The following is an 11,656-nucleotide window of genomic DNA, read 5'->3' as shown; positions in this document are numbered from 1 at the left end:
GGTTGTGGTGACTTCACCACTCCCCGCCTCTACCGGTCAGGCCGGAGGATCCTTTCCGTTCTTGTGCCTTCAATATGCTGTATCAAATACAGAAATAACAGTCTCCAAAAATCAATACAAATTATTCCTCAAAGTCTGATGCAAGTAGGTTTATTGTATATGGATCAGAAATCACATACAGTAAACCAGGCTAGTCCACGTGGAGCAAAGCAATCACACCCTCTCTTGAGACCCAGGTCTGAAATAGCACCCCAAATCCTCCTTCTTTTATACATTTTTCTAACCCTTCCCATCGCTGAGCTCACCTGCCAGCTCCCACTCTCAGGGTCCACCCTCTTTATCTCTTTTTTGATTTAATCACATGTTTACACAATTATTTATTTATTTCTCTCAATCATTCTTAATTTTTCTTGGGTTTTTCTTCCAATATTTTCACACCAAGCCAAGCTATATTTTTTAAAATACATGACGCCCTCCCAAAATTTAGGTTGGCAATTACCCAGGCCTCTTGGGTCCCTTACACCTGTCCTGCAATAACCTTAAGCATGCATAGTGAACTTAATACAACCTTTTGGCAGTGAGCTCATGCTAATACACAGTGTTGCTAGGATAACATAATTTTTTCTACCACAAGGTTATAGTTTAATGTGAGGCCATATATGATTTCTGATTTCTGTCAACACGACCTGGTGACCGTGAATGCTCGGTACTCAGCACAAGTGCAGCAATGCTATACAGTACAGAAGGCTGAGAACAGAAAGAATAAATTTGCTTTGTGCATTTAAATAAACCCAAACTGGAAGTCCAGCTTTTGACTCAGATATTTTAAAAGTGACTATCAGACTAGTTTCTCCACATTACTCCACCCACTCAATCCTTAAAATCTTTACCTTTCCTTGTCCTAAGGGTATTCATTATACAAGTTCCACCCAGAACCATTAATTCCACTGAATTACAAAGATTAGTCATACAATGATCAATACATTTTCAGTAAGAGTGGCTAAAGGCACCAACAATGTACAGAGCTGGAGTCGTAAATTTGTGGTTACACTATACTTCACATATCAGAATCAGGTGCCCAGGAATTTGGTACATATGTTAATCTCAAATTCTGTATAAAGTGGGGTTCTCATGGAGAATGGTAAGAACCCCTGTTGTCAATGAATGCCTTTGTTTGGTGCAACATTGATACTGTAGTTTTATGACTAACTTTTTACCCCAATGAGTTAGTTGAAGGAAACATCACGACTCCTTTCTTTGAAAGTAATGATATATTCATCACTTTGGATCCCCTGCAACATAAAACACCCACTCATTCCTTGATAACAAATGTACTGAAGGGAAATCAAGATGTTCAACAGAGAACAGTGGAGGGCAGCCCTATCCCACAAGTATGAATTGGCCTACAATTTCAGAGAGTTTACAAAGATCTTTGATAAAAGATGTCCATGAAATACTTAGAATTGTAGCTGAAAAATGAAGGTAAAATCATTGATTTCCTTTCAGACTGGCAGTAAACATTTGTAGATATAAGGCTTGGATGTCCTGCTGCAAGTGGTGTTACTATGCCCTACTGGTCTGCACTCCACTGCTTAAATGTTTACACAGTAAGATTGCAGATAACTGGTGCCTACTGTTGGGAGGAACCATTGACTTGCTTGTGTGGAAAAAACTGCTTGCAGAAATGTGGCTAAAAGTACTGGTGGTTTAACAGGAAAGATCTGCATTTCTGACAGATTTTCTCCTTCACAAAGCACACCAGAAGACATGTCTAGCTCCCCAAGCACCAAGGTCCCCAGCTACAGGAACTAATCACTGTTACTGTGACTGTAACAGGATGTGCAAGGGCTGTGGATCCCTTAATTAAATCTCAACAGGGAACTATTTGTAAGTGGTGGATTGATGTTTTGTACAGCTTGAACAATAATGTCTCAGTGGTCAGTGCTTTGACTAAAAAGGGCTGTCAATTGACTTTAACTGACAGGATTATAGGTGATTTAAAACCTTTCTATCATGTTGTAGGAATTGCATTCAGTGCATATGTTTCTGTCCATTATTTCCAGTTGCCCACACCCTGCCTGTGACATTTACTGAAAATTCTACAGCTGGAATCATATACAAACTTATGAATCCAGGTCAAAAAAGTACTTAGAAGAGGTAGTAATATGAGAAACATACTTAATGTTCCTCAAGTAATGGATCAGATAAACTATACACAGAAGGTGTATAAACACTACATCCCACTAAAACACACACGTTATATAGGTGTACAAAAAAGGTGTTAAAATGGGAGTGCAACAAATAAAACAAGCACTACACATTGTTAAAAAGCAGCTCATGTCACTTGTGGATTTTAATCCTGACTCTGAATAAAAAGAAAAAGCCATGAATTTTTACAATAACAATATGGTAATAAAATATATGCATGATCCAAGAGAAGAAAGATTACAAAGGAGTACTTCTGAGAAAGGGCAAGAGAAAATTGATTTCATAACCTGCAAAAAAGAACAAACAAGGCAGCCTCCATAATATGGGCCCCGACTTTTTTTGTAGTTTTAATTTTTTTCTTAAAAAAAGAAAGTGTGGGGCACAGAGTGAGCATGTAACAATTACTTTGTACAGTCCTGTCTTGTGCGTGAGTAACACATGTTCCAGATCGAGACAAAATGGAACATCAGCCACACCAGTTCTCATCTCAGAACTTCCCCACCTTCATCATGTGCAAGAAACTGAAAAAAAAAACCCTTGTACAACTCCATACAAAACCAATTTGGTAGAAGCCATTTGAGTGACGTGTGCGTTTCTGCAGCCATTCGGTGGAGAGCGTGCGTCTATCAGAGGCAACCAAAAGATGCAAGAGATTCAGATAGCTGGCCCCCTATTTCACTAGTTGAACTTTATACAAAAATATGTACTTTGATTTCTTGTCTTTACTCCCCATGTCCATTTGCCTGCTGAACACCGTCTGCAGGGGGTAGATAAATATCAGATGATGGTCACGCTGCGGAAGGCTGTGTGGTTTTCCATGCTGTACCTAGTTGCCGTTGACTTGGGGCAGGTACAGAGGTTGGGTGGCCCCGTGGTTAATGTTGGCCCGCTCTCGACTGCGGCTCTCCCTCTCCTCATCCTCCTCATCGCGCTCCTCATTCCCACTGTGATTTTTGCAGTACAGCCTGCAGTAAAGTGTCAAAACACAGTGAGCTTCTATGCTAATACTGATATGTCTCAATTATTATATCTTTTAAAAAATGCTGGAGCATGTATGTTTAAGTTTCAGTCGTCCTGCATTTGAGAAAGTCAACGGAAGTACATTGTTAGCAGTTTTATAAGTATACTACCTTCCTCTTCAAAAACGTCTTTAAATAACTTCCCACCCGCTCTACACCAATAGTATAAATAATAACTTGCTCTACATTCCCCATATACTAGGGATTATTGAAGTCATCCTGCCAAAAGGATGTAAAAGCTTTAAGTACCATCCTAGTATTTTACATTGTATACTAAACTCAGGTACACGTAAATTAACTGTGTCTGCATAAGTTCATACACTTCTTATACTACTGCACGTAGGAGGCAGGGTCATTTTAGAGAGAAATTTAAGGAAATTTAAGGCAATTTAAGGAAACATGGTGCGCTTACAAAAGTAAATTCTGTACCAACATTGGCTCTCTCAAATGTAACACGTGACTGAAAAGTTTCCATAAACATACTGTATAAACAAAGTACCAATAGGCCTATTTATTTAACTGAATCATCAGACTTTCAGAAATGTAAGGCGTAAGTGAGACTTACACACTGTCCTTGTATGTGTCTACATTGGGGAGGGTGCAGAGCCAGCATAGCCTATTTAGGACATTAAATTTCCTCATTTTCACTGGCTTTCATAGGCATATAGCAGTACGCTATACTAATCTAGTACAATTTAAGTGCTGTTAGAAGGTCACCTATTACATTACTTATTTCTTCAGTATACTCACTCATCCAGAGCAACCTGGATTACATATGTCACCCATTTAGACCAGTGAATATTTACTTCAATGGTTTTGCCTATACTTCTTGCTCAGAGATAGAGAAGCAGTGCCCCACCTGCAAATCTAACCTGCGGCCTTTTTAATTACAGGATACACTCCCTAACCACCACACCTGTTGTCGCTTAGGGATCTATTTGTTCTACCCTCTAGTTAGATACAGCCCTGGAGAGGTTTGGAGTCTTGCTGGTGTGTGATTTAGGTACATTTGAAACAGGGGCTATGCAGAGGTAGAAGTGGCGATGATGTCTCTCATATACAATGTAACATTTCTACAGTGCAGCTGCAATTGAAAACTATGCATCTGAGAAGCGATATGCAATTCCTATTTAAATTAAAATGTTTCAGGTATTCAGGTAGCTTAATCAATTGGTAAATTGATAACTTAGATGATCTGTGACCTCTGTAACACAGTTGCCAAATTCAGTTTTGTACTGAATCTTGTATCCACCTCAGCCTTTTAAACCCTGAAGCCAATGAAGAAGTCAGGATGTGGGCAGTGTAGCATAGTGGCTAAGGAGCAGGACTTGTAAACAAAAGGTTCGAATCCCACTGGGACACTGCTGCTGTACCCTTGGGCAAAGTACTTAAACCACAATTGCCTCAGTAAATATCCAGCTGTATAAATGGATAACATTGTAAAGAACTGTAACCTATGTAAGTTGCTCTGGGTAATGTAATGTGGCAAAGGACAGTGATCTGCAGTGCTTACTTATAGATTCCGCGGGCCATGTTCTCGATGTATTTTGCCTTATCCTGCAGGCCACAGTGGTAGTGATACGTCTTAACACAGGCCTTAATCTCACAGCCAATGGTGGCTCCTAACTGGGAGCACAGCGTGCATTTCTGACAGGGAGAGACAGCACAGCATCAGCAATTTACAATGGATAGCATCAAAGGTTTTTCCTTCTGGCTTTCTGTATTATTAATACAAAGAAAACTCTTGGCGTTCATGATAACTTTAATAAGGGTCCTGTCTGACCCCCAGGTCAGCACTGTAGACTATAAAAATACAGACTAGAATTACTGTCTATACATCAATGCCTTTCAACACACTGAAGTCCATGGCTCATTCATCCATCATTTCAGAAAGCTCCTTGAAATGAATCTGTCTGCATTCTACTCACCATTCTCTTCCCTCTCTTGATCTCCTGGATGACTGTTTTGATGTCGAAGTTCCCGAATTCGGCCCGTGATGTGGTGGTGAGCTGGACTGTTCCGGACGAGAAGAGCTGCCAAGAAAGAAGAAGAATGAAGACCAAAAATAAAGTCCTGCAAACCTCATTTGGAGAGGACGTTAAGTCGAGATCAAAATTAATCAAAATTCAAATCTATGGCATTAAAGGGTTTAACAGCTGACAGCGCATTGTGGGAATGCAAAAATGAGTGTAAACACATGAAACAAACTGATTTGTAATACAGACTGAAGTCTGACACTGATGTCAGATTAACATATTGTATCTTCAAAGGAATGGACTTCCGGTGACAGACAATCACACACACACACACACACACACCCTGAAGAATCTACCCAAGCTACAGCCATTATCCATCCTCAGACCGTCCGTGCAGAACTGTATCAGACAGTTGACTCACCATGCATTTGTAGTGTGCAGCCACTTTCTTGCTATTGTCTGTGTGCAGCTTGCCGCGAGTCTCATTCTCCTCGTCGCCGGCGTGGCAGAACCCACAGCGGGGGCCTGAGTCACTGGGGCTGCCCCGAAGGGGAGAGCGGTCCCGCTGCGGAACAGGCAAAGATGAAACTCACCCCAAGAACAGACCACAGACATGCGCATGTGTGTTCTGAGGATGAAGCGTTACCATTTTTGGTGTAAAGCACAATGTGAACAAACTCATGCCTTCTGTAGACCGTCCCAACACTGCAGTCCAGAGTGCTGGTGTTAAAACCCTACTATGCAGTCCATCAAATGTCATATTAAAGATGTATGCTGCACAGTTTCCTTTAAAAAAAGCTAAACTTCCTATTACCAAACCAAGCCTCAGGAGACATTGTCATGAGGTTGGTATATTTGCAGATATGGTGTGCAGTCTTAGTACTCTGTATGAACACATTACATTATCAATGAGAGAATTTCCTTTCTGTATAAATCTTCTGTCTTTTTCCCAACAGTTTGTCATTCTTGCACTTGACTCATCTGAAGTGCAAGAAAGCAATAAAATTATGAGTATGTACAGTAATTTGATTACATATGGGCAACTTGTATGTGCAAGGGTGTTCCTGAATGAATGCAATAGTGGCACTACACCACAATGTTAAATTTCATAGCTAGAATGTTAGATGACAGAAAAGGGTCTCAAACTGTGTCTATTAATGCAAAACATTTTTGGGTTCAAGGAATACTTTGATACAAAATCTGCTTGTAAATACTGTTAATATGCTGTCAGTGAGGAAACAACAGAAACCAAAGGCTGAGGATGTTAAAGGTTCTAAGCTGAACTGACACTGAAGGTGTTGCATTGGATTCAAGGTCTTACATGTGAGGCACTCTCCATATCATCTGTGCCATGTGAGGAAATTGATCGGGTTTCCTCTGATTGGCCACGTGAGCTGGCTTTGACTCGCCCCTTTTCTGACTGACCCCGCCTCCTTCCCCGTGGAGGGGAGGAGTCTGAGTCATTGGTCACATCCAGTTCATCTAGAGGAGAAAAAGCTTAATAAGTTTGTGATGGTCTTTAGGGAGAGGTGGGTTGAACTACACTGGGGGACAGGTAAAGTTGATTAAAAGGGTTGGCTGTACTCAAGTGTCACTGTAGTTCAGTAGTGATTGTTTGCCATATGAATTTTCTGGAAATATTCATGCCATTACAGACAATCTAACCTGAATTTGTTCAAAGCAGAAGGACACATGACAACTATGGAAAAGCACAAAAGCAGCGGTACCTTCACTGGAGTCTTGTGTGGCATCTCTGTGTTTGTGACAATACACACTGAAGTCGAATGGAGACAGAGGAAGACATGAAAAGTACAAAGACAATTCTGAATAACCGCACAGAAAGCAAAATACGCCTACAGTCAATCAATTAAATATAATTAATCTAGAAATGGCACGGCACTGTGCACTTACAGGTAAATGCCCTGGGAGGGGTTCTCCTTGATCTGGGCTTTGTCCCACAGGGCGCAGTAGTAGTGGTATGTTCGCCGACACGTCTTCACATCACAGCCGATGGTGGCACCAGGCCGGTGGCACGACGAGCACATCTGTACAGAACAAACAAATCAAGGGGAACCGCAGAAGGGGTGAAAAAGTGGAAGAGAGAGACAGCTGGTCACATCATCTCTTGCCACTGAATGATCTGACTGGCAGACATGCTAATCCAAAGGGCCTCGCGATATTTTTAACTCTACATTTTTTTTTTTTTGCATGCAGCAAGCCGTTGGTACAAAGGGAGAACACCCAGGGGTGTTCTGCCTCATTTGTTGGGTTCAGTTCAGTGCAAGTGTCCAGTGAGACCAGCGCTCTTTCTACAACACCACACACTGGTATTCATGCAGTGTTCCACTCTGCTAATGCGTCAGACCGAACAATCTGTACACAAGCTCTGAAAGCACACGTTATATAAGTCATATACCGATGACCTCCTCCTGCAGCAGGTAGACACCAGCTGATGGAAAAAACGCCACCCCTCACCAGTTTGTTGCCTCTCTTTATTTCCTTCTTCACGTCCTCTACGGAGAAGCCACCGATGTTCTCACTGTCCGAGTGTGACGTCACCAGTGCAGAGGAGAAGAGCTGAGGGAGAGACCCAACCAGAAAAGCTGAATGCAAGCAATCGAGACAAATAAACTCCTCTCTAAAGATTTGTTCAGTCTACTTGTTCAGTCTTTAGTTTGTGTGAAACCACTGGTCTTAGTATGTAGGGCAAGTCACAGAGCTATTCCCTCTACCACTTGACTTCTTTTTTTTTATTGGTTCTGCAGCTTAGTGCATTGGGAAGCATTCCCGCCGTCTGGCCCAGCGTGGTGCTGCTTTCCTCTGCTCACCATGCACTTGTGGTGGGCTGCCACCTTCTGGTTGTCGGACACCAGCAGCTGCCCGCACTCCTTGTCACGGTTGCTCTTGCAGAAGGCACACTTTCGCATCCTTGCCACTGCCCCCTTTTTCTGCGCAGATGAGCTGGACATGGCCAGGCGACGTGTCCACTCCTCTCTGTCACAGCAAATAAGAGTAGTGTACTGTATAGCACTGTAAAACTGAGTAAGAAAGGAAAGAATACAGCTCCACCAGGCTAGAGCAGACCATTTCACATACATCACTTAAAACTAAAGTAAATCAAAATGGGATTGCTGTTGTCAGCGTGTAATAAGCAGATTATTGAAGGTAAACTTTGTAAGTGGGTGAGCGGTGTCCAGATCATTGTTGCTCGCAGTGACTCCATTCCTTTACAATAATATGTTGTAAAAGTAATTGTGAGAGGACAGGACACACTATGTTATATGTTGAAAAAGAATTATGATCTGTCACCATACAATTAAACAGAGAATATTCTGCCCTTCTTGAAGGAACAGCGCGTTATAAAAATGTGATCCGTTGTCCAAAAACTAGCGCGAACTCTGTTCCTGGCGGCGGCAACTAGTCACAACGTGCAAGCGGAGGAGCCGAGTAAACAAAAAACGGGACGATTAGCCAGTAGCTAGCCAACTATAAATTCCTGCTCTAAAAATGTTTTTTTATCGTAAATCCAAATTAGACGCATGCAATTCTTACTATTCCATTATTGCATTCCCTGATATATTCAGACAAATGTCATGTTTAAGCTGTTATACCATTTCAATGTTCTATTCAACAACGGGGTACTCCGCCCCCTAAAAAATATCATCCATGGAAATTTTGGGGGGAATTCTTAGCACTACCCGCCAGGCCCTCATCTATCGCTGGGGCCTCCAACGGATATTCAAATCTACACCGAAAACTGAAACAGACCGTAAAACGTCAGTGAGAAATCATACCGTTGAGTAGGTACTTCGTTAGCTGGCTACATGAGTTTCTATCTGACGGTACATCTCATTCATTCTAGGGTTTGTGGTGTGCTAGCAAGCTAGCAGCACGGAGTGTTAGATAGCTAAGTACATAGCTAACTAGATACCTAGCTTGTCTGCTGCCCCGCTTCTCTGGTAAGGTTAGCTAGCCTAGCATCCAAGAAAGGGGGGGTCTCATCTGAAAACTGCTCCGCCAGCCGATTCTATTGACTCCGCAGTGTTACCAGTCTCCGCAATAACTAGAGCTAAAGAAGGCGACACAGACACACATCTCTTACCCTCACTCGTCTGTCAGTGCTTCACACGCTGCTCTGCGGCGGGGTAGAATATGAGTGTTTGCCTCTTCGTGCTGCGATAGGATCCCTCGTTGACTCTCGGCTCTTGCTACCACGCACAATTCGTGTGACGTCGGCTACGTACTGCAAACAGCACGTTTGACAGACATATCAAACACACCCCCGCTTTACGCACACTGGCTCCTCTCCAGTGTCCGCCTGGGGAACAGAGGAAAGCGTCCAAGGTGTCGTGTAACTGCATGCATTTAGGATGTGATGTAGTCCGTGATATGCATACAATCTTAGCGCGTTTGTTCATGCTTACTCCTAGGAAAAAAGTATTTTCATCGATTTTTGAGGGTGAGCACTTTTGAGTGGCTGTCAGTCATAATGAATAACTAAATTGGGCAAATGTAATAGTGAGATAACTGCTGTTGACTCGCTTTTTTCTTCTCATAGTCTGGGTGTATTACACATATTAGAAATGAAATACTTTAATGCCTGTGTATTGTCAAAGATAAAACGAAAACCTCCCTGAGAATATAAGCAGACACAACGCTGTGACTTTAAATTGTGAAAAATCAGACCCATCCAGTTGCATCCATAGTAAATGTTGCAGGGTGACTTACTAGAGAAGCACAATCAAACACTGACTTAATTCAGAGTCCTTTTGGGACTCATTATAGTAGAATGTTCTGTTTTGGCATGATGCCAAATGCAAGAATTTCTCTTTAAACTCAGAAACAGTTATGAGGCATACAACCCTAATCTTAGTACAACTAACTAGCACAAGCCACAAAGCTCTGGATATTCTGGATCTGCTCAAACATTAAAAATGATGAAGATGAAGATGAAGATGCTATTTTCTACCTTTCTAGCTTTTTCCCCTTTATGCAAATGTGTTTAGAATCTTGTACATTGGGTTCATTTCACTGTGGCAACCTCTGCAGTCATGCAGCAGCACTGAACCCAGAAAAAGTCAATCTTATTTTGTGTACTGCAAGCCACACATTGCACCTCAGTGAAATGGGTGGCAGTTGCAGGATAGGCACTGCTGCACTGATGTCATCTGAGCAACTCGCAGGTGTCTGATGAACTAAACATCTCCCTCAAATGGAGGTGTCCTTTCAATTCTCCCCAGTTTTGCCATCAGCTTTGCAATAGTATCACTCCATTATTGATACACTGAGATCTAACAGAAAGCCAAGATTATGCTACTGTTAAGTGGAAACAAATGAGCATTTTTAAGCATTTTCAGTTTCCATCATGTCTGATGATACTAAAATAAGTCTTTTAGACAAAGCAGCAAAACAACTACATTACATTAATGGCCATATGGAGTGACAAATCCAAAATTCAGAACACTGTTTTGGAACTAATGCATGATGTAAAATTTTCAATGATAACACTTGCTACTTACGTACACATTGTAAGTGCATCATCAAAAGGCATTAAAGGATAAAAATGCAACATATATCCTGAGGTAGTAATATGAGTTCCCTTTTCCAACTGTAGCAAATTCTAACAAGGTAGTTCCAAAAACTACATTACACTGGATCTTTCCAGCACACCTTGGAGTCACTTACTCACATGTGATCAACACTTATTCTTCACAGCCACACTTCCCTGTCACATTCTCTGACCACAATGTAGTACATGAGCTTCCTGTAGCGGTCATGACAGTGGAGTCCATGTTCTGCATTGGCTATCTTCTGTCACAAACCAAAGAACAACCTCTTCAAACTGCACCTCAGATCCCCTACCCACTTGGCTCCCTCCATTGGGGGATACCTACAGTGCACCTACATGTAGCACTTGCATGTTTATTGAGACATGTATGTAATAGTTATCACATCACTGTCTAAGGGGTTGACATTTGTTGATATGTGGTCAATGGTGTCCTGTAGTTTTCATTTTTTTGTGCAGCCTTTTCAGATGTACTACTAATAATGTCCCAAGTGACCTTCTGTTCACTCAATAGGCAAGACCAAACTAAAAGCAGGAATTTGGAATTTCTGGACAGGTATGAACTCCCTAATGTCTTCAGTGTCTTTTTACACTCATCATTGCTCAGTAGCTCAATTCATATGACCCTTAAGGCTGATGTCTCTGTCGTTGGGTATCAGTCATTATCAGTTATTATTTAATGAATGTGTTAAAAACTTTGTTTGGACAGGTTGGGTGGAGCATGAATTAACCTTATTACCCTCTTAAAAACGTATCTTGCTTTTTGTTCTGTTGGTGTTAATATCCTGGTGTTAATATGTAATCATGATATAAAATTCACAACAATAACAATAAACTTGCACTATTATTTTTCAGTTTTATTTTCATGTTACCTTAAGCACCTTGCT

The 11,656-nt window shown here is 41.5% G+C and overlaps 1 protein-coding gene across 1 annotated transcript; it reads right to left on the bottom strand.

Annotated features, from left to right (window-relative positions):
* Positions 1-2,429: 2,429 nt before the first annotated feature.
* Positions 2,430-9,399, bottom strand: LOC118775387 (PHD finger protein 6-like). The gene is made up of 10 exons (XM_036525287.1): positions 9,306-9,399; positions 8,032-8,197; positions 7,679-7,780; positions 7,115-7,248; positions 6,931-6,977; positions 6,525-6,685; positions 5,625-5,768; positions 5,156-5,260; positions 4,741-4,874; positions 2,430-3,173 (listed from the first exon to the last, which is right to left on the bottom strand). The coding sequence occupies exons 2-10, from the start codon at positions 8,170-8,172 to the stop codon at positions 3,035-3,037; spliced, it is 1,107 nt and encodes a 368-aa protein (XP_036381180.1). The 5' UTR covers positions 8,173-8,197; positions 9,306-9,399; the 3' UTR covers positions 2,430-3,034.
* Positions 9,400-11,656: the final 2,257 nt, after the last annotated feature.

Source organism: Megalops cyprinoides, chromosome 3 (assembly GCF_013368585.1).
Source record: "Megalops cyprinoides isolate fMegCyp1 chromosome 3, fMegCyp1.pri, whole genome shotgun sequence".
In the NCBI taxonomy this organism is placed as follows: domain Eukaryota; kingdom Metazoa; phylum Chordata; class Actinopteri; order Elopiformes; family Megalopidae; genus Megalops; species Megalops cyprinoides.
Note: the sequence above shows the minus strand (reverse complement) of the source record. Positions and strands in the feature narration are given on the sequence as shown.